General features: G+C 43.0%; 1 protein-coding gene across 1 annotated transcript in view; it reads left to right on the top strand.

Moving 5' to 3' along the window:
• The window catches only part of LOC147666670 (complement C3-like), a 285,541-nt gene that overhangs the window by 18,451 nt on the left and 242,739 nt on the right, over nt 1–24,351 (top strand). The window contains exons 2-6 of the mRNA XM_086948981.1: nt 10,913–11,063; nt 13,545–13,630; nt 17,345–17,484; nt 18,870–19,076; nt 22,916–22,982. Coding sequence (XP_086805107.1) covers nt 10,913–11,063; nt 13,545–13,630; nt 17,345–17,484; nt 18,870–19,076; nt 22,916–22,982 — 651 coding nt within the window. The remainder of the gene's footprint in view (nt 1–10,912; nt 11,064–13,544; nt 13,631–17,344; nt 17,485–18,869; nt 19,077–22,915; nt 22,983–24,351) is intronic.

The raw sequence follows: 24,351 nt of genomic DNA, 5'->3' as shown, positions 1-24,351 counted from the left end.
AGCCAGGTTCTGAGCTGGGATGGTGCAGTGAGCTAAATAACGGTGATGGATCAAGCCCTGATCTTTGGACTGGGTAAGAGTGGTCTGCTTAATTCAGACACTCTGTTCATCACCACCCCCTTTTCTGAATCGTTTTTGGCCACTATAGGTGTGGCAGGGTATACTCAGACATGAGTCCCTTGCTCACTGCACCATCAGGATTCAAGCAAGCCGGGCCGACGACGGCTGAAATGCCAGAAACCAGTCCCCGGAAGCTTGTCTCCTTTCTGGTGAAGAATTGGCTTGGTAGTTTGGTCTGCCCTGTTCCCATGATGCACTGGGCCAGGGACAGACTAATTTGCATAGAGCCAGGTTCTGAGCTGGGATGGTGCAGTGAGCTAAATAACGGTGATGGATCAAGCCCTGATCTTTGGACTGGGTAAGAGTGGTCTGTTTAATTCAGACACTCTGTTCATCACCACCCCCTTTTCTGAATTGTTTTCGGCCACTATAGGTGTGGCAGGGTATACTCAGACATGAGTCCCTTGCTCACTGCACCATCAGGATTCAAGCAAGCCGAGCCGACGACGGCTGAAATGCCAGAAACCGGTCCCCGGAAGCTTGTCTCCTTTCTGGTGAAGAATTGGCTTGGTAGTTTGGTCTGCCCTGTTCCCATGATGCACTGGGCCAGGGACAGACTAATTTGCATATAGCCAGGTTCTGAGCTGGGATGGTGCAGTGAGCTAAATAACGGTGATGGATCAAGCCCTGATCTTTGGACTGGGTAAGAGTGGTCTGCTTAATTCAGACACTTTGTTCATCACCACCCCCTTTTCTGAATCGTTTTTGGCCACTATAGGTGTGGCAGGGTATACTCAGACATGAGTCCCTTGCTCACTGCACCATCAGGCCGGGCCGACGACGGCTGAAATGCCAGAAACCGGTCCCCGGAAGCTTGTCTCCTTTCTGGTGAAGAATTGGCTTGGTAGTTTGGTCTGCCCTGTTCCCATGATGCACTGGGCCAGGGACAGACTAATTTGCATATAGCCAGGTTCTGAGCTGGGATGGTGCAGTGAGCTAAATAACGGTGATGGATCAAGCCCTGATCTTTGGACTGGGTAAGAGTGGTCTGCTTAATTCAGAAACTCTGTTCATCACCACCCCCTTTTCTGAATCGTTTTTGGCCACTATAGGTGTGGCAGGGTATACTCAGACATGAGTCCCTTGCTCACTGCACCATCAGGATTCAAGCAAGCCGGGCCGACGATGGCTGAAATGCCAGAAACCAGTCCCCGGAAGCTTGTCTCCTTTCTGGTGAAGAATTGGCTTGGTAGTTTGGTCTGCCCTGGTCCCATGATGCACTGGGCCAGGGACAGACTAATTTGCATAGAGCCAGGTTCTGAGCTGGGATGGTGCAGTGAGCTAAATACCGGTGATGAATCAAGCCCTGATCTTTGGACTGGGTAAGAGTGGTCTGCTTAATTCAGACACTCTGTTCATCACCACCCCCTTTTCTGAATTGTTTTTGGCCACTATAGGTGTGGCAGGGTATACTCAGACATGAGTCCCTTGCTCACTGCACCATCAGGATTCAAGCAAGCCGGGCCGACGACGGATGAAATGCCAGAAACCGGTCCCCGGAAGCTTGTCTCCTTTCTGGTGAAGAATTGGCTTGGTAGTTTGGTCTGCCCTGTTCCCATGATGCACTGGGCCAGGGACAGACTAATTTGCATAGAGCCAGGTTCTGAGCTGGGATGGTGCAGTGAGCTAAATAACGGTGATGGATCAAGCCCTGATCTTTGGACTGGGTAAGAGTGGTCTGCTTAATTCAGACACTCTGTTCATCACCACCCCCTTTTCTGAATCGTTTTTGGCCACTATAGGTGTGGCAGGGTATACTCAGACATGAGTCCCTTGCTCACTGCACCATCAGGATTCAAGCAAGCCGGGCCGACGACGGCTGAAATGCCAGAAACCGGTCCCCGGAAGCTTGTCTCCTTTCTGGTGAAGAATTGGCTTGGTAGTTTGGTCTGCCCTGTTCCCATGATGCACTGGGCCAGGGATAGACTAATTTGCATATAGCCAGGTTCTGAGCTGGGATGGTGCAGTGAGCTAAATAACGGTGATGGATCAAGCCCTGATCTTTGGACTGGGTAAGAGTGGTCTGCTTAATTCAGACACTCTGTTCATCACCACCCCCTTTTCTGAATCGTTTTTGGCCACTATAGGTGTGGCAGGGTATACTCAGACATGAGTCCCTTGCTCACTGCACCATCAGGATTCAAGCAAGCCGGGCCGACGACGGCTGAAATGCCAGAAACCGGTCCCCGGAAGCTTGTCTCCTTTCTGGTGAAGAATTGGCTTGGTAGTTTGGTCTGCCCTGTTCCCATGATGCACTGGGCCAGGGACAGACTAATTTGCATATAGCCAGGTTCTGAGCTGGGGTGGTGCAGTGAGCTAAATAACGGTGATGGATCAAGCCCTGATCTTTGAACTGGGTAAGAGTGGTCTGCTTAATTCAGACACTCTGTTCATCACCGCCCCCTTTTCTGAATCGTTGATCACATGACAGGGCACCATGGTAACGATTCAATTTTCAAAGTGATGAGTGCTAAATGTGGCATACCACGTGAGCAAGACAGCAATAGACATAGAAGACAACTTTAACAGAAAATCCTTGTATTAAGTTTAGAGATACTGGTGTTGTCCAGATTATTTGTAAAATCAAATGATTCAAACATAAAATTTTGATGAATATATCCAGATTACACCAATACATCCTGCTTGTTCAAAACAATAGCAGATATGTTCTTGTCAAGCCATAAAACATGCCAACATTTTCGCTCATTCGAATTATAAACTTGTTGGTGTTCATATGCAGTTCCTCAATATGTCCATCTGTCTTGTAACATAAAAACATTTGTTGTGCAAATAGTGCTAAAGTGATTGAGTGCTCAGTGCAAATATTTATCTAATTTTGTAACTTTTTGTGACATTTCAAGTTATTAGTTAATTAAGTAAACTCCATGATTTTTGTCAAGCCTATACATGGTGCTATCTTTTGGTTCTGCGGTACATCCTACAATATGTGCTAACCAAAGCTAATTATGGGTAAATAATCGACAATTGTGTGTGCATGGTGGGCAATTGTACGCATGATTGTCTCCAATAAATATATATAAATATAGATCTATACAGCCTAGTAAATAAATAAATTAATAAATACATCATTATACATAATCATACACTGTAAAATAATGCCTAAATATGTAAAATTCTTATATATTAAAAATGTATTGGGTTCCATATACATATATGATCAAGGCTGTTGTAAGACAGCCGAAACGCATCATGCTCGTGGAGAGGAGAAAATAAGCGATTAAATATTCACGAACCCTTGTGTCCGAGTGATCCGTACCTGTGAAAAACGCAGCATCGAAGGCTGAGGTGACAGGATTTTGTATGTATATATATATATATGCAAAGAAACAACTTTTTGGTCACAAAGTTGACTCGAGCCCAGGTCCTTGGTAGCGTGTTATTTATTCACACACAGAATGCCAAACAACACCCGACGCGTTTCGGTGCAGCCGCACCTTGGTCACGGGTAACGGTGTTTACAAACAATTTCATTTTTAAAGTAAAAAAATTATATAAACATAAACGTAGGACTACTCGTCCACACATCAGTGTTAGTACAGCCAGAGTTGTGGCGGCCATATTTGAATGGGTAATTGGACACAGATAACATATACAATTATATATTTATACAGAATCACTGTGTTTAAGACCATAATTGGTGTAACATATAAATCGTTTTGTTACAAATTAATCAAAGGTGAAACCCTTTTTAAAAACGAAAAGAGTAACTGAACGTTTTTCAAGATTGAGCCCCAGTGGGCAAATGTACCAGTGATTAGATACATAAAGCATGAAGCATAACACATGTCAATTCCGCCCCAGTGGATCAGGGCTTGATCCATCACCGTTATATATATATATATGAACCAAAATACCCAACTCCCACAGAAATTCCATGGAAAAGCAGGCACGGACACGAAGTGGCATTGGATTCTGCATTTATTTCTTAGTGCAGGACGCCCTCAATCACGAGCACAAGGAGCGACGCGTTTCAGCCTACAAGAGGCCTTTGTCAATCTAGTTTGGCAATGCATAGCTCATAGGTTAAATAGCCCATCCCACTGACCCAATTGGTAAACATGGAAAACATACTATTCCGTGTGAATTCCAATTACAGCTGAAATGCAAGATGCTCACGTTGCCTGAAGCTCATGATCAACATAAATGCAGGTAAAATAAAACCTACTGATATAAAGTGCCCAATGCAATTACCAAAGTAGCAATGTTACCAGTAAAGCAGACAAAAATAATACGGTGAAGCATGTATAGCAATTGAAACACAGCTCAGTGGGAAGCATGCGGGCATTTAAAACAGTTCTGCCAAACTCGCATCCAGTGTTGCCTGTATATTCTAAAAAGTTATCACAAACTAATAATAAAAGTAAAACTGCTGCCGCATATACTTTCAGGAGTGTCCCATGTCCCCTTAGCTTAATGACGCTGTTATTGGTCCCGCCACAACACAGTATCCAACATTGTCCAGGAAGGTGAAATAATCTGTGCCTTATCTTTATCAACAGCAGCTGCTGCGCGGAGCCCCGTGATCGAAAAAACAGACACAGCGCTGGAGGTAACACCCTTGCCTCGTTAGTGTTATCTCACCTCAAAGTTCATTTGAGCACATATTCTGCCACATTAATATCAGCACTTCTCAGCAAATGTTGCTGCGTGGAGCCCTGGGACCGGTACAAATTCTTCATGCAAGAGTACACATTCTTATATCAGTGAAGAAATGCAGCCTCACCGTAAAAACGGGCACATGCTTGCTGTCCCAAAAGACTGCAAATCCCACAATGCAGTATAATAGTCTGTTAAGTAATGGCAAAGTGAACCTCCTGAAGTTCTTGCACAGTTAGTGTCAGAGGCGGTTCATATCCAGGCAAGGACAGCCAATATCTTGTGGCAAAACGGCAAGCATCGATTATTTAAATGGCACAACCTCGTGATGGAGGGGGACCCATTCGCAAAATAGATAACGCCATCACCACCTCACCGCATCAGCAATGTAGCATCTGCGGTGCCCAGTCACCAGTATGCACCAGTAATCCAGGCAAGGCATTTCTTGTCGGTGGGATACAGATCCATGCTGGCAGTCGCAAAAAAACGCCCCGCAGAGAGACCCGCATCTTCTTGGCCGTCATCCTCGTTCCTCATCCTGGACGCACAGCTGGGGGCTCCCCTGGTAGCACTCCAGTACTCCTCAACAAACACGGTCTGATAGGAGAGCCACAAAACGACTGGTGTTCCGTGAAAGCCCGACGACCATTCATGCTGAATTAACATGAACCAAAATACCCAACTCCCACAGAAATTCCATGGAAAAGCAGGCACGGACACGAAGTGGCATTGGATTCGGCATTTATTTCTTAGTGCAGGACGCCCTCAATCACGAGCACAAGGAGAGACGCGCTTCAGCCTACAAGAGGCCTTTGTCAATCTAGTTTGGCAATGCATAGTAAATAGCCCATCCCACTGACCCAATTGGTAAACATGGAAAACATACTATTCCGTGTGAATCCCATTACAGCTGAAATGCAAGATGCTCACGTTGCCTGAAGCTCTTCATCAACATAAATGCAGGTAAAATAAAACCTACTGATATAAAGTGCCCAATGCAATTACCAAAGTAGCAATGTTACCAGTAAAGCAGACAAAAATAATACGTATATATATATATTACCTACTGGCGATCGCCAGTAGGTAGATATAGTTAGGATCTAGTTTCCATAGGAAATCCACAACATTCTATTTGGAATAACTTTGGCGCCGGTGGACGAATCTTAACTAAATTCTCCAAGAAAATGGCCTGCTCCGCTCCTTCCCTGAAAGTCTGGGGGTGATTCGTCAAGTGGGGGCCGAGAAAAAAGGGGGGTCCCAAAACGTGTTTTCCTCATGCAGTTTATCATAGGGACCTTTAGTCAGGGCTACAGCCCGAACGGCTGAACGGAATTACACCAAATTTGGCAAAAAGGTAGAGTTCGGTTTGCAGATTGTGCTTTTTGTTAAATGGTGTAAATCCGTTCAGAAGTTCCTGAAAAAATCAAAAGTAAAATCATAGTGCTATCTAGAGACGAAGTACCGTACGCGTACAATTACGAGCACAAGCTGCATGCTGATTGGCTGTCAACTGTCTGCCAACACTCCGAACCAGGAAGTGTTGGCAGCCATCTTGTGCCTTGGCAGAACCGAGTCACAAGAAAACAGGCAAACTAAGGTGAAAATGAAGAAAAGGGGGCAGGGTAGAAACACCCTGACCCCCTCGGCCTGCTCAGTATGGTACGCGTACACTGCCGATCCCCCCCAAAAAATTAAGGCACCACTCTGCAAACGGGCCCCCTGGTGCATTTGCAGAGGGGGAACTAATTTCTCTTGAACACTTGGGGTCCCTGGGGGCCAAGTAGCCCACCAACAACCTCCAGTATGCACCAGGGGGCTGCCTTGCAGAGACGTGTAAAGAGGACACGCCCCTTTTCACACCTCTCTGCAACGCAGCCCCCTTGCACATACTGGAGGTTCCTGGTGGGCTAGTTGGCCCCCAGGGACCCCCAGTATTCTAAAGGAATTAGTTCCCCCTCTGCAAACGCGCCAGAGGGCTGCCTTGCAGAGACGTGTAAAGAGGCCACACCCCTTTTTACACCTCTCTGCAAGGCAGCCCCCTGGCGCATACTGGATGTTCCTGGTGGGCTAGTTCGCCTCCAGGGACCCACAGTATTCAAGGGGAATTAGTTCCCCCTCTGCAAACGCACCAGGGGGCGCGTTTGCAGAGTGTTGCAATCCGTCACCTCAAGCCCTGCCCCCTCCCGGCACCACTCTGCAAACGCTCCCATGGCGCGTTTGCAGAGGGGGAAGTATTTTTCCTTGAATACTGGGGGTACCTGGGGGTCAACCAGCTCACCAGGTGCATACTGGAGGTTCCTGGTGGGCTAGTTGGCCTCCAAGGACCCCTAGTATGCAAGGGGACTTAATCCCCCAACTTAGAACGCGCTACGGGGGCGTTTGCACTGTGGTGAAGGTAGGGCGCGGGGCTTGAGGTGATATGTGTGCAAACATGCCATGTGGCTCGTTTTAAGTTGGGGAATTAATTCCTCTTCAATCCAGAGGTCCCCTAGGGGCCAACTAGTCCAACAGGTACCTCCATTAAGCGCCACGGAGCTGCATTGCAGAGTGTTGTAAAAAGGGGGCGTGCCCTCTGAACACCTCTCTGCAACACTGCTCCCTGGTGCATACTGGAGGTACCTGGTGGGCTAGTTGGCTCACAGGGGACCTCAGGATTGAAGAGGAATTAATTCCCCAATCTAAAACGTGCCACAGGGCGGTTTTGCGCACATGTCACCTAAGGCCCCGCCCCCTTCCTTAACTATTGAGCACAATATTCCTCTAAAATCAGCGGAACTGCGAATTCCAATTTACTCACCTGTTACCATGAGAGACGTCAGTGCTGCATCTTTGAGCCCAGTACGGACCCTGAAAAGTAAATCTAAGCGGACTTACCAGTAACTTGTATTTCCTTCAATAGGAATCTATTGTGTGGTTTTCACCAGAAAAGTTTCTAAGTGTCTATTTTTGAAACCTACAAATATTCCTCTAAAATCAGCCGAACTACGAATTCCGATTTACTCACCTGTTATCAGGAGAGACCTCAGTGCTGCATCTTTCAGCCCACTACTGATCCTGAAAAGTAATTCTACTCGTAGTTACAGTAACTTTAATTTCCTTTCATAGGCTAACATTGACAGATTTCACTTGGAATTTTTTTTTAATTGTGGAGTTTTGGAAATTTAAATAATTCCTCAAAAATCTGCCGAACTACTAATTCCGATTTACTCACCTGTTATCAGGAGAGACCTCAGTGCTGCATCTTTCAGCCCACTACTGACCCTAAAAAGTAATTCTAATCGTAGTTACAGTAACTTGAATTTCCTTCCGTAGGCTAACATTGACTGGTTTCACTTCGAAATTCTTCTAAGTGTGGAGTTTTGGAACTTTAAAAAATTCTTCTAAAATCAGCCGAACTACGAATTCCGATTTACTCACCTGTTATCAGGAGAGACCTCAGTACTGCATCTTTCAGCCCACTACTGACCCTGAAAAGTAATTCTAATCGTAGTTACAGTAACTTGAATTTCCTTCCTTAGGCTAACATTGGCTGGTTTCACTTGAAAATTCTTCTAAGTGTGAAGTTTTGGAACTTAAAAAAATTCTTCTATAATCAGCCGAACTACAAATTTGGATTTTCTCACCTATTATCAGGAGATTCCTCAGTGCTGCATCTTTCAGACCACTACTGATCCTGAAAAGTAATTCTAGCCATACTTACAGTAACTTGAATTTCCTTCCATAGGCTAACACTGACTGGTTTCACTTGGAAATTCTTCCAAGTGTGGAGTTTTGGAACTTTAAAATATTCCTCTAAAAGCAGCCGAACTACGAATTCCGATTTACTCACCTGTTATCAGGAGAGACCTCTGTGCTGCATCTTTGAGCCCAGTACTGATCCTGAAAAGTAATTCTAACCATACTTACGGGTAACTTGAATTTCCTTCCATAGGAATCCATTGTCTGGTTTTCACGAGAAAAGTTTGTGTCTATTTTCACAAACTAAAAATATTCCTAATAAATCGCCTGTATGACTTAAACACATTCTTTCAACTGTTTACAGGAGATACACCAGTGCTGGAACCAGGATCCACCACTGAGTAAGAAAAAGTAATGATAACACTACTTACCTGCTAAGTGAATTTCCTCCCATAGGAAACATTTGTGATTCTATGTGAAAACATTTTTAAATGTCAACTTTTGAAATACAATAATATTCCTTAAAAATCACTACTGTAACTAGAACACTTTTACTCAACCGTTTACAGGAGATGTCCAAGGACTGAATCTAGGATCCAATCCTGTGGTTAGAAAAGTAATCCATAAAGTAACTAAATGCATTTAGCTAGAAAAACACATTGAGGTCAATGTTGCATTGTGTCTGAAATTGTGTTGCCTATTGCAACAACTGTAACTACTGTACTTAAAAGTCTAGCCTATTTGCAAAGAATTTAAACTAAAGTAATTCATTCTGAGAAAGTATATTTTGTAATGTAATGTATAATGTAATTACAATGTAATTTAAAAAATAAAATATCTAAAAATAAATAGTTACAAAAATGTAGTAAATCAGTATAAAAAAAATATAACAATTATTACATTTAAAAATTGTCATTTACAAAACCTTCGAAATTCACTAAAACAAAACAAAGGTTTCAGGCCTGATATAGTTAAGAATTAGCAATTAAAAAATCTTTGAAATGCACTAAAAAAACATAGGATTCAGGCCTGATATAGTTAGGAATTAGCATTTAAAAAACCTTAGAAATTCATTGAAAAAACTGTAGGTTTTAGGGGTGTTATAGTTAGCTGGACATTTCACTCGTACAAAACCATTGAAATTCCTCTGATATAGTTAGTTGTACTAACTATATCTCGTGTGCCCCCAATCCACTGCTAATGATGCCACATCATTCATGACATGGTCAGTTACATCACTGATGACATCTCAAATGACATCAATTCGGAGGAATTTCAATGGTTTTGTACGAGTGAAATGTCCAGATAACTATAACATATATATTGGATTCCCTATATATATATATATATATATATATATATATATATATATATATATATATATATATATATATATATATATATATATATATATATATATATATATCATCACGCTCCAATTCCTCCTCTGGTACTGAGAAAGATGACAGCACTCGGGGGTTACTCTTTGAAAGTGCAGATTTATTATTCCTTGCAGGCACCCTCCACAAACGCGTTTCGGCGTGCTGCCTTCGTCAGTGTGGTAATATATATATATATATATATACATATATACATATATATATATATATATATATATATATATATATATATATATATATATATATATATATATAACATGTGACAAAGGTCCCTCCACCCTTCTACCACAACAGCAGATTTGTGGTGCCACTGCAAATAACTAATGGGCCAATTAGGATGTCAGGCGGATCGCCCGACATACTTGTCCGCCCGCCACCCGCCCTCCACCCATTTCCCTACCCGCCATATTACTATGGCCGGGGGGAACGCGGCGGACAGAAAGACCGTCCGCATCTTTACCGCCCTGGTCGCCTTGCAACCGGGGCAGAAAAGGTTTAATATGGTGGCGGTGTCTATCAGACACCGCCAGCCATATTAGTATGGGCTTTGGGGAATGCCTTTCTGTGGCGGCAATGCTGCCACGGAAAGGCAGGCGGTCTTCACTTTGGGGGCCCCTGCGGGCCCCCATGGGGAAGGCGAGGTGGGGGGTGCAGATGGGGGGTACCTGTGGTACTTCCCTGCATTTGCATACACAATGCGGCAGGCACCGCGCGGTGCCTGCTGCTTTGTGTATGCAAATGCATCACATGCATTTTTAGCATTGTGGTGGGCGTTGCTGAGAGCACCGCCCGCCATAATGTTAAAAATGCAGTATGCGCCCGCCACTGTGGCGGGTGCATCCTAATACCCCCCAACGGCACTCCCGCCCTTATGGCAGACGGTCCCATAATCCGATAGGATGGCGGGCGGACTAAGTCTGCCCGTCATTCTAATGACCCCCCTAATGAGGTATTGTATATTCTTACCTCGAAAACTAAAACATATGTTTTTTGCAGATATTTTGTTGCAAAGAATGGCCATTTACCATCTATGATCTCAGATATCTGTTGCTTGAGGTGTGATACATATGTTCTCTTTGTCTTTCTCCTTTACCCAGAATACAGCCAGGCAAGTGTTCGCCCAGCACCTCCAGAATCTGTAGACGAAGATGAATATCTCACAGATGAAGAAGTTGTATCCAGAAGTCAATTTGCAGAGAGCTGGCTTTGGCAAATTTATGATTTGCCTGCAGAGACCAATCAAGATGGGTAATACACTTTGACTTTCTAATAAAAAGGCACAGAAAAAAATGGTCATTTGTATCAGACTTCACAGTTAGAGCTTAGGCAACTTAATTTAGCCTAACCTTGAATCAGGCATTGAATTCTTGAAAATTCTTTATTGGTACATACAGAAGAGTTACCGTAACTGCTTGCATTTATTTGAAAATCTTCCAGTTTGGATGTTTGAATTTGATGGAGAATTCACATACAAAATTTCCTCCAAAGCAGTAGTATGCTAGAGTTATTTAGTGAGTGTATTCTACTTGTTAGGTTTGTCATCTAGAAATTGAGGGATTTTTCCTTACCACCTAAAACCTATGCATATCAAGGTTTAATTAAACACCAGTACATATATTTACTAATATTTGATGAAGAGCAAGACAGCAATACAACTTGCTGCACTGTGTCACATGGAGAGAGCAGTACTGTGCCATATCAACTAAGATACCGCGTATTTGTGCTCAGGCACTGCGCTGGTGCAGTTGTGGCTGCTAATTGCCAATGCAGGCAGCCTTACGCCACGTTGCAAAGGTGCCTGTGTTACATACATGATTGTTTTTGTGCAGCAAAGGATACTTTCCTGCACAAACACAATCCCCAGAGGCAATTACCTTTCCATGGAAAGTGGAAATAATGAGGAAATATAAACATATTTGTCCTCATTGCACCTCACCTAGACTGGCATAGCATTTTGACGCATTCCCAGGTTAACTAGTCTTAGTAATTCTGGGAATGCGCCAAAAACCATGGATGGATACATGGGAACACTACGCTCCATTCATGGAACACCTTCCCCACACAGAGTAACGCAAGGGAGCAAGTTGTGCTACTCTAGATTTACTATGCCACAGAGAGCCATGAAAGGTAGCTCTGCGTGGCACAATAAATCATAGTAATTCTAACTTAGGAGTTGCGTTGCCTTGCGTGACACAAGGGCAATGCAAGCCTTTGAGAAACCTGACCCCCAGTTTCTTGCGACTGCTCTAAGTGCGGACTCTGATAATATGTCACCACTTTCTACTAACTGTTGGAGTGTGAAATTAATGCCTTGAGACCAGTGCTTAATTTGTGCCTGTGTTTTCTGGTGCTCCACACTGGCACTTATGACAGTCTGCCACATGGTGGCACTGTTTGTCTCATTTAGGGACGAGTATAACAGCAATTGTTTATTATTCAGTATACATTAAAAACAACTAATACCTGCCACCTAATCCCCTTCTTATAGCTTTGGGGGGCCTGTAATATTCATACTTGTCAAAGTAGTAGTGGCTCACTGGTTAGAGGAGGCAGACCTGGAAGCAGAGGTCAGCCTGGGACCAGGCTTCAATTCCCGGCTCGGCGGGGTCTTGAGTTCTAAAATGTCCATGCACTCGGCAATTCTCGCTCCGGTGCTTACTCGATTCACGGGTTCACACTCTGTGACTCTGGGCAATAGCTTGCTTAATCTCCACAGCGGCCCCTCGCGGCGGGATGCCTGGCTTTCACCTTGCGGATACCCTGCCGGGGTTATCTCACAGGGGAATACCAGGACGGGTTCCCTACGCAAGCGTTTAGAAACCGCTCAGTGATTTGCGCTATATAAATTCCTATTTATTTACATTTACAGGAGTGTGATGGATAGTAGTTGTGTTATTACTGTAATTGATAGCGTTGAGAGTAATCAGAAGTGGCCTCCAGAAGAGGACCTTGACACTTGCATTTTTAAAAATTAAGTACTGCTTGAGACTTATAGACCATCATAGAAAAGAATAGCACATGGACTTTGGAAAAAACGTTTCACTATAATCTTCCATATTTCTAATCAAAAGAGCCCAATGAAAGTATCCTTAAATGGCATGTGCTTGAGAGCTGGAATTTGGGCATTAAAAGTTAGCCAAAGGAAATAGCAACACATGTTACAGTATGCAGCTCATTGTTTATTACCTAGATGTGATGGGAAGCATATCCAAAAACATTGCCCTCCTGCCTACCACCTTCTCCCGACAAACCGCAATTCTTATTTCAAGTTTTCTTTGCAGGATCTTTCGTGGACCTGAAAGTTCATCTGATTTTGTAATATCTGTATATCACTTTGGTTGGTCAGAAAAAAAATTAAGGATACCTATTCAGAATTTGTACTCATTTGAAAGATGGGTCTTTCTATTTATGCAGACAAACTTTAATTACAATAGAACTCGATTTTAGAAGTGGGTGGCTTGGAACTGTGTCAAACTGTTGGTTTCAGATGCTCTATAATTGCTGGTCATGTATTGACCTTGAGCTCAAAAACTAGTTGGTCTCCACAAATGGTGTTGCAGTAATAAAGAGAAGATGTGTCCTTTTATCAGAGTATAATAAAAAAAAGCATTAAGGATGTTGTGGGGCTAAAGAGTGGGCACTTGGAAATCAATCTGAAAAACTAGGAGCACGGTGTCCTAAGTAGATGATTCATTTATTAATTATGACAATATCTTGATCTGTTTCCAGACTTTCTTCCATCGAGTTGAACCCTTATTTACAGGACTCTATCACTACGTGGGAGGTGCTGGCGATAGGCTTCTCCCAAGCGAAAGGTAAGAAAAAAAATAGATTGTTATGTTCATTTATCACAGTTTTTAGGGTACTGCACATCAGGAAACTCCTGATGAGGGAACCATTTGAGACTGTACCACTTAATTCCTTGCATATAAAAGTAAGTGATTTTTCTGACATTGTATGCAGTAAAAGAAGCAACTCAAGAAAAAGGTAGGCCTAGCAGTGTGCTCACACGTCACAAAACTGGGTGAGTCCATGGCATGACGAATGACCAATCAGGAATAGAACATGTTTCTCCCTTTAAAGCAAGTGGTACGAGTGAGTAAACTGAGATTAAATGTTATCTTTGTTGGACCCGCCTTGGTGCATGTGTTGGTGTTTGCAGCATGCAGCCTGCCTCGGTGAGATAACTGTGATGATAGTGTGGCCTAGGCCCCAATGAGTGCAGTCACTCAGTTTGTCAGTCAGTCCCTTCAGTGGGCTTAAGAAGAATGCTTGCTTCTGTCAGGGAGTTCGGGCGATTACTTCTTGTCTACACACACCCATATGTGGATGCTCCTACAGGGAAGCCCGATTGGTACCTAGTAACTTACTTTGTTACACAAGGTATTCTGGGAAAAAAAGCCCAGGTTCAAAAAGAACCGAGGGGCATATTATCAAGGGGGTTTATCTCTGCTTTTTTGGCTTTAAAAGCCAAGAAAGCGGAGATAAAATTATCTCCCTATTACCTAGCTGTCGCTAACACCAGTTAGCGACATCTAGTAGGAGATAGCGACCATCTTGGGCCCCACTTTGCATGTCAGAGATATTTATCACTAATGACATGCAAAGTGGGCGTGCCAAGATGTTAGCGACTGAAAACAGTCACTAACATCGCTATCTCCTATTACCAACTTTTGGAGATATTCGCGCTTCAATACAGGGAAAAGTAATGTACCAGCGCGCAAGGGGCTTGTAAATAAGCTCTCTATAATCTAGATAAGGGCCTCATTTATGAGGTTTTGACGCAGGTCAGCGCCGCAAGGAATCTTGATGCTCCGCCCTGAGTTAAAAGAAAAGGGCAGGAATGCACCGTATCTATAAAATACGGTGCATTTCTGCCCCTTTACCCTGCGCTGGCGCACAATGGGCTGCCTAGTACCAACGCAGGCCCCCTTGCATCATCGTACAAGGGTGCCTGCATTGCCGGGCTCATTTTGAGCAGGAAGGGACACCTCCATGCACAAAATAAATAATTTCAGGCGATTTCCTCTTTATATGACAGCACTCATAAAAAAAGGAAAAAAACTGGGAGAAATTAAAATGTCCTCCTTTCTGCGCCTTCCTAACGCCAACTGTGGAGTGGTGTTAGAATCTGACACATTCCCAGGTTTATGATTTCGCATAAATCTATAAATGCTTCAGATTAAATGGGTGTTGCATGGGAACACCCACAGCGACACCCCTGGAACGCCCCTTTCACACAGTGTTCTGGGTAAAAGGGGCATATATTTAAAAGGCCATGAAAAGCCAAGTGGCTTAACGTGGCCTTGTAAGTATGCTCCGGCACATTGCACCCCTGGAGGGTCAAAAAGTGACGTTCCAGCGGCGCAAAGGTGCCTAATAAATGAGGCCCTAAGAGCCTTATTATTGAGTTAACTGCTTCGCTGCTGATGACGAGCTCAGCTCGTCATCAGCCACGGTAGTCGTGTGCAGATGACGAGCTGAGCTCGTCACGTAACGCAGCTTTTCGTAAATTGCCGCACACAGCGGGAAAAGCCGCCGCTGCGATGCGGTTAAGAAACAATCGGAGAACAGTAGTTAACCTCTCACACATCTGAATATTACTTAATAACTGTCAAGCAAATGCATTTGTTTAGTTCTTCTAATGTATTCAACAAAATAATGTATAAGTTATTCAAATAATATATTTGTGTTCCATTTCATTAAGCAAATAAATCAATACATTAAATACCCAAAAAAAGATTACTTTGTGACATAATGAGTGTGATTGCCCAAAAGCACTTCTCCAAAGACAGTGGAGAAGTGGGCGGAACCTGAGAGACACGACTTGCCCATACATTTCTAATTTCTTTTAAAAACAGTTGTCCTAGTGTAAGGCGGGGGGGTCTCTTGTTCTGTGAAACCGAGGGAGGGGGGCAAACACCTAAACAAGCATTCTTGCCATGGTGCCTGCAGCCTAAAAGAAATGCAAATGTGCAAAACTGGTAAATCTGTGAATGTAATGGGTGCTTGGAGCCAGTATTGGCTTTCATTGAAGGAATCACTTGAAACTTCCTGATCACACAGATGTGTTCTTTTTGAGTGGCTTTGCAAGGGAGTTACCAGCTGAGCCGCAAAGTGTGCGTTTTTAAAAGACAGTTACTGTTCTCATTTGTTTCATTTATTTTTTTTGTATCAATTTTATGCATTTGTGTATTTAAATTGTTTATATTACTTTTTCAAAACTTTCAATAAAGCTTATTTTGAACTTAAAAGACAGTTACAAAGAAAATGCACTATCTACAGCCTGGGCATTACTAAGATTTATATTTTGGAAGCACTTTTTTATCTCAAACCTTTTTCCACATTTTGTAGCAGCCTATCTTATACTGTGTGTAATGCACGTTTGAAATAATTACTTACATATTCACAGTGTTTTCTGTCGCACTCTGGGACCTTGTAGCACTAAACATACACAAGAACTATTCTCCACTGCACCAACCAGGAGTCGGTTCAGTGGCTCTCTGGGTATAGACACAGACTTCTGCAGTTGTTTAACTAATAGAAGCTTCATAATGTATGATACTGCATTTCCCACTGATTAATCTTAACTTGCATTTATATTTGATCTGAAGGTGAAAGACAGAAAAAATGTACAGAATACTTTGCATTTTTAGCCACGTCTTTGATTGCACCCCCATGCTTACTCGCCCACCCCTTTGCGCACAGCATCAGTTACCATACTTTTTTTGCACTTCAACATCTGCAGTAGCTGGTGCTATGAAATGTCCCCACACTGAATAGCAAGGCTGTGTTGTCCTGTGTCCACCTCAGGCCTCTTTAATCCACTGCCAGACTCTCTCTGTTCCTTTATCTCACTCTTGCAGGTTCCTGCTTTTCCCTTGTAGATGGTTTTTCCATCTTTTCTTCCTCCTGTATTCCTGTTTGTGTCTTTTTCCCTCTTTTCCGCTCAGAGAATATCTGATAAGGAAAAATAAGTGTTGTGGGCCCCGCTGGCCCGTAAGATGAGTGCTGGTGGGCCCCACCAGCAAACACTGACTCAAGTTAAACACTGCAAGTCACCTCGGAATTCTGTGTCCCTAAAAAAGTCACCTTCAGCTAGGATCCTCTGTTTGGTCACTGAAATTCTCAATGACGTGTGATATCTCATAATGCTTTGGCGGTGGTACCTTACTCCATATCTACCCTTATAATGAGGTTTCCAGAGCTAAACGTTCTCTGACCGGCACCGACAAGCACCATGATGCATGATCTTCAGGATTTTATGGGCTGCCTGTATTGGTTGCATCATAGACTTAAAAAGCAAATATATGTGGAAGCCATGCTTGTGTTCATGCTTTGATTTTGTACTTATTATAGCAGTTTGTAAATAGGGAGGATTCACTGTATAGCGATGGGTTGTGTCTAATGTATTCGTCATAGCTTGGAAGTAGTATAAGAGTTTGGTTTGTTGATCTTTATGACAAGTAGTTTAGCAAACGTCTCTGTCTAAGACAACATGATCTGATACCTGTCCTCTTTTTACTCAGGTATCTGTGTGGCCGATCCCTTTGAAATCACAGTTAGGAAGCCGTTCTTCATCGATCTCCGACTGCCCTACTCTGTGGTCCGAAATGAGCAGGTGGAAATTCGAGCGGTTCTTCACAACTACATTGAAGATGACATCAACGTACGTGGGTTACCAACATTTTCCCTCTGCCAGCTGCCTTAAAGCATCAAAGGAGTAGGCAAATAGAGTGGGGGATGGGGCCTGAGTGAGGTACTGAATGAACAAAGTTAGGGACATAGGGAATTGTTTAGAGTTTAGCAAACAGGATACTCCATCACAAATGTTGCGTATGTTCCATCCGTCATTCTATAAGTGTATTAGAGCCTATGGCACTGGTAATATGGTGGAGAGAAATCCCATCATGTTTTGATAGAGTATCCCACCCACCAAACTCTAAATAAGGCTCTTAGAAGGGATCTGTGTGAGGGGCTTTTGAGAAGGATCTGGGACTTTATGTCCCCAGGTGTTGCAGGGTCATGAATGTTGCTAGGAAACTATGCCTAACTCATAGAAATTCATATTAGTTTCTGTTCTTGACCTCTGGTATTTGGACCTCTGCTGTGGCGTGAATCTCTTTAGCCAAATCTCACCCACCCAAACTCTATAACAATTGGAATATGAACCATAACCTATGGTGTCCATTATCTACTCTAAGGCCAGGTGGCTCTAGACAGCTACGGCAAGGGGCTCTTGGTGAGTTACAGGGGGCAAGTACACAGAGTGCATGGATGGTACATAAAGTGGAGGATAGAGAGAACCTGCTGCACACAGATGTAGATTGTAGGAGCATGCCTGAGGTCCTTTGAAGAGCATCAGCCTTCAGTCAAGGGAAAAAGACAGATGCCCCTTTGTAGTGCATAGTATTAAGCTTTCTATGCATTAAAGTATTTGTTCTTTTTAAAAGTAAAAACACTGATTGGCCAATGATGAGTGTTATTATGCGTGTTACTGAGTTCTAAGTTTCCAACCCACATCACAACATTGAAGGAGCCTTGGATTGCTCTGCGGTCACTTTCTTGAGAATCAAGTGCTGAAAAGGAGTTCTTGATCTACATTTTGGGTAACTATAGCACGGGGACCCCGGTGTAAAATACCCTCAGCGAACGCAATTGATGTCTACTAACACCGTAAAACCCCTAAACCAGTGCTTGCCAACTGAATCAGACTCTACATTAGGGGTGACTGTGGCTAGACTGGAGGAAGGAATACGTGAGGGACTGTGTGTGGAATAAGTTAGTAGTGAACTAGGGGAAAGAGTGTGGAACAGAATACGAGATATAGGGGTTGGGCTGAGTGGGGAACTAAATGCTGGAAAGAGATATCATTGAGCAGGGTAAATAAACAAGGGTATGAGTGGGTATTATGATTAACGGGGTGCAAACTGCTATGTGCGCATTAAATAGTTTTCTGCCAGTTGCTGGCATTGTCCAAAACATCTAAGTTAGACGCCATAGCTTAGCCTTTCGAAGATGCAAAGTGGTTCAAAAGGTCTTTATCTTCAACAGGTCCGTGTAGAGCTGCTGTATAATGAGGACATTTGCAGTTCTTCAAGCCTCGAGAAGAGATTTCAGCAATATGTCGACATCAAAGCGGAATCGTCTCACGTCATCCCCTTTGTCATCATCCCCCTCAAGACAGGAGAGTTGGAAATTGAAGTAAAGGCTGCTGGTGTATCTTTTGGTGACGGTGTGAGGAAGAAGCTGAAGGTTGTAGTAAGTAAAGTGATTCCAAATGTATACCATTCTACCAGTCAACATTTTAGGACATAAGAGTAAATCAAAAATCACACCACTGACACCCAGCATCATTTCATAGGCAATTACATCTGCACCATAGAAAGGGGAGAAATACACTGCTAGTGTTTAAACTGTCTCTTCACTAGTGGTATACTACGTTTATATTTGTATACACTAGTGTAGTTTTAACAAATTTCGCAACTTTTCCCAGTTTAACTTTTCCATCCCCCTTGCAAAGGTTGTCTGCCCATTTTCATCCTAAGCGAATCCAGACAAGATAGAAAATGTCTGCAGATTTTTTTTCGATAAATGTAGCTGATGGTGAGAAGCATAAAAGTTGGTTGCACTTTTCTGGAGGAGATGCAGAACTGGTTCAGCACCAAATGAACTCGATTAGACCTTATTGGCTACGATACTGCCACTATGCACCGCTTCACCATATGAGCTCAGTGTGACACCGGAAACGATATGAAATATGGCATTCCAAGATTTTTTGGGTAAGTCTTCATCTATCATAGTCAATAACCCAAGAACACTGGACTAGCCTGCTGTCCTGAAAGAAGGCACTGCTCAACATCAATAACTTTGCACCTGATTGGTGGACGGGTTACTCTATCAGACACGTGGTGGATATCCTCTCTGCCCTGTTACAAGTGCAGTATATCCTATAGCACTTGTACTAAGCAAACAAGATATATCTCACATTTGTGATAGAGTAACTATCCACCAAACTCTAAGGGCCATATGTATCAAGCCTTTTGCGATTCGTTAAGGCCGAAATTCGAAGAATTTCGGCCTTAGAGAATCGCAAAAGGCCTTTTTACCGATTTTGAAATTTAAGAAACATTAGCAAAAGAAGGAATCTCAAAAAATTGTGATTCCTTATTTTGCTTAAGCATTTAAGGAATCACAATTTTGCGATTCCTTAAATGGTATGTATGAAGCTTTTTTGACTTGCGATTTCAGGTTTAGAAATCGCACATTACCACCAACTTGTAGTTGGTGGTAATTTGCGATTTCTTGTAAATATGCACAATTGTGCATCTGTAAGGGTGGCATATGATGCACATACATGCCCATTGGGCATGTATGTACGCCATATGCACACACATGTAATTTACAGGGGTGCAGCAGGGTGTCCTTGAGACACCCCTGCACCGTTGCAATAATTCTCAAATTGCGATTAGCAGATTGCGAATTCGCATTTTGAGAATTATTTTGCAATCATTCCTATGGGCCTCTTGGCCAATAGGAATGCATTGGAAATTATTCCTTTTAAGGAAGATTAAGGAATCGCTAAAAAAAGCGATTTTCTTCATACATACCATTTTGCAATTCCTAAATAGCGATTCCTTAAAAATCGCTATTTAGGAATCGCAAAACGGATCTATGATACATATGGCCCGTAATGAGGTCCTAACTCACAGGGCAGGAGCACTCCATAACCCATCAACTACCAGCCACAACAGTTACCTTACGAAACAGCACATGTCTCAACAAACTAATTGCAATTGATGAAACAATATCAGTTTGGTGGGGAAGGGAACACGGCAACACATCCATACTTTTTAGGTCATACATGTAGCTAAGGGCAATGCTCCTGGATATGTGTTGTGTGATTTGGGGCAATTTATAGTAACAGAGTCCCAGTTAAAAGCATCAGTTGCAACCCCGGCTTTACTCTTGTTTTGACTTCACATTTTGTCTTCCACTACTGTTTATTTGCAGAGATCTGACCCCCTTTGGGTGAAACCAAGATTGCAGTGCAGGTTTCATGTGAAGGAAATCTGCCTCTTAGTCTAAATCAAAGACACATTTTACGATTAGATTTTAAAGCCTTAGACCCTCCGCACCGCTCCTACCAATCATAATGTGCATTTGTGGAGATTCGGTCTGCCCATGAAGGTCCAAAACCTGTTTGGAAACACTTTAAAAACAACACTAGAGAGCGGGTTTTGCCCACCAACTCAACAGGGGATTCCAGTTTCAAAGCTACTACAAATGCAATGAATTGTGATTCTAGCCATGAAGTTGCATCCAATGACTATTTGTAGAGTACTAATATGAAATGACATATCTATGTATATATATATATATATATATGTAAAGGAATCCCAGCCTGTCAGTGAATGACAGGCAGCAGCAGGGTGCAGACCTCGCAGCGCCACAGCAGACAGTCAAAAGAGAGGCTCATCAAGAAATCCAACTCGAGTGAGTAGCAGGTTTCAAAACATTTATTAAGAGGTAACGCGTTTCACTCCACTAGGGAGCTTGATCACACAAATGCACTCAAAAAAAGTGAGGATATATATACAACAAGTGGGAGGGGCTTGATTGGGGAAAAGAAACGCCCAAAAAAAATAAAAATAAAACAGAAAAATAAATAAAGCAACAGTGTCTACATTAATCCTACATGTATAGTTCACATGAGAAAACAGCATGTACCACATGACATTTGCATGTTAAAGGTAAAACAGTGCAATGTGATAAAAAAATAGGGTTTAAGTAGTGAATGTCAAATAAAACAGAAACAGCGCTATTATATGAAAGTTGGTTGCGGATGAGTAACATGTAAAGTATCATAGGAGTCACGACATAGTGCCATAAATAAAATTACATGTAAACAACAATAGCAAACCAAAGTGTCAAAGACGCGCTGAAGGCAATTACGGCATAGTGCCCGAAAATACTGCACATATTAGTCATTAGAACACAGAGGGAAATCATCACAGAGCAGTGGATGGTCATACGAATAAAGATAAACGTGGCGTAAAATAACATTCTGCAAGAGACATGTGAGCCAAGTTAAGGGCAAAAGAGGAGAATACAGGGTGCTAAAAAAATAAGTGAAAAAAGTAAAAAGAGATATACGAGCCCAACCACAGATGTGAAAAATGAGAAGTGAGAGGAGAGGGAAGACAACGAAACAGATAAACAATAAAATGAAGGCGACATAAGTAAGGTGGAAAGCATGGCAACAAATCCTATAAAAATATAAATATATATATATATATAGAGAGAGAGAGAGAGAGAGAGAGAGAGAGAGAGAGAGAGAGAGAGAGAGAGAGACGGCACATCAAGGTTCTAAGCAAGGCAGAATAGGCGTTTGGTACAGGCATCCTTCTTTCTCATCTTACCACTGCAGTTAATAAAATACCTAATTAAACATAGCATGTGAAAACAAGCAAGAACGGCACTTGCCTCCGCACAAGTCAGACAGAAGCTGTCGAAAACTTACTGAAGACAAAACAGCAGGAAACAAAAACAAACCCCAAACCCCCACTAGGTCGGGTTACCATAGGCAGAGAGAAAAAAAACAGTAAAAACACAAATATCATAAAATTAACATTTGTAGCGAAGAAAAGAACACTTCTGATGGGCAGTGAGAAACAGAACTGACAATGCCAGGAAGACGCAGGGCCTTGTGGATGCAATTTGGCTGTCATCCTTAAAAGGAGTAGCATCACAATGAACAAACAAACCCCCGCTGACATCCTTTTTAAATTAAAGACAGAATTGTGTGCTTCATCCTATAGAATTTAAAAAGTTTTCCAGAAATCAATTTCTCCTTCGGGATTATCCCAATGGTAATGAATGAAGATAACGATTTCATGATGGGTAATAATTCTTGGACTATATTTGCATTAAGACTGAGGCTTGAAAAAAGACCTAAATGACAACTTATATGTCTGCGGATGGCCAAATGTTCCCATTTACACCTGAAACAGACCTTCAACACTTGTGTCTGTGTCCATGTCCATAGATTTGTACCCATATTTTCTGTATAACTCTGTATGTTTACTTTTACTCTGCAGCCAGAAGGAATGAGAATCTTGAAAAATGTAAAGAGTGTTATCTTGGATCCTGGGAAAAGTGGAGCAGGTATAGTGCACTGATCAACTCAGCTCAATGATTATGCTATGTTATCTTGATTTGTATACAGCAAGTGCATTTACACCACCTGAATGATTATTTTATTATTTATGTATTTATTAGTCTGTCCTTGCGGAGTTGGAGATGTTAGGGTTACAGATGGTAGGGGATTTGTTTGGAGATGGCGTACTGCTGCTCTATAGCGCGTTGCAGGAGAGTTTTGGGCCCCCACGGGGTCATTTCCTAATACATGCGGCCCTGGTTGCTGCCATCGAAAAACACTGGGGCACTGGCCTTTCGGAACTGCCAGTAAGCGAGGCATGCCAATATGTAGTGATGGTAGCGGGCACTTATAAGGTGGTCACCTGCTTTTTTAGGCGTATGCTTAGGGAGGGGCTGACGCCGTTACAGAAGCTGCAAGCGCAGCGAGCGGTTGATATAAACAAAGAGATACCTGACTCGGCCAGGTCGCACATCCTCACGAGGGCGTGGAAGGGCACTAGAATCGCCAGATTCCAATTGGTTCAATTTTTTATTTTGCATTGAGCATATCTTACACCAGTGAAAATCAACCAATATTTCCAGGTAGATACTGCACAATGCCCACGATGTACGTTGGAGAGCGCGGACCTGGTGCACATGCTGTGGGATTGCCCACAGTTGGGCACGTACTGGGTGGAGGTGGTTGAGATGCTTTGTAGAGTCTAACGGGGATGAGGACTAGTAGTATAATGCCCTAGATAACAATGGGTAGTGTCCCCATGCCCCCTTAATAGTCACTATACCTACTAATGATGTAAATTGGATGACGGGTATGGTCCCCATTATTGAATGGACTTGACATTCTATTACACATGACCTCATAGTTGACTCGCCGGCGGGAGTGAGGGTACTGGGAGGGGGAGTTGGGGGGCTGAAATGAGAATGGATCTGCTGCATGGGGCATTATGACGGGGATATATTGCCTTGTGTTATTGTCCTGTAACTTCCCTCTCCACACCACTGGAGTCAAGCTATCCTGGCTGAAGACGGCTGATAGCCAGAAACCGGTCCTAGGATGCTTGATTCCGGTCCAGGAAAGACATGGCTTGGCAGTTCGGGCTGGACTGTTCCCATGGGGCACAGGGTCAAGGCTGATTTGCATATGGCCATGTCTGAACTGGGGTGGTGTGGAGTGCAAAAAAACGATGGATTTACGCCCAGATCTCTGTACTGGGGTGAATGTATGACATTGTTCTGCATTCTGTCCATCAACTGTTGTTTTGCATTTGTCACCCCGAGTGGGATGGGTATGCTCAGACGTGAGTCCCATGCTCTCCACACCACTGGAGTCAAGCTATCCTGGCTGAAGACGGCTGATAGCCAGAAACCGGTCCTA

The sequence above is a fragment of the Lissotriton vulgaris genome, unplaced genomic scaffold (assembly GCF_964263255.1).
Source record: "Lissotriton vulgaris unplaced genomic scaffold, aLisVul1.2 SCAFFOLD_822, whole genome shotgun sequence".
NCBI classification, from domain to species: Eukaryota; Metazoa; Chordata; class Amphibia; order Caudata; family Salamandridae; genus Lissotriton; species Lissotriton vulgaris.
Note: the sequence above shows the minus strand (reverse complement) of the source record. Positions and strands in the feature narration are given on the sequence as shown.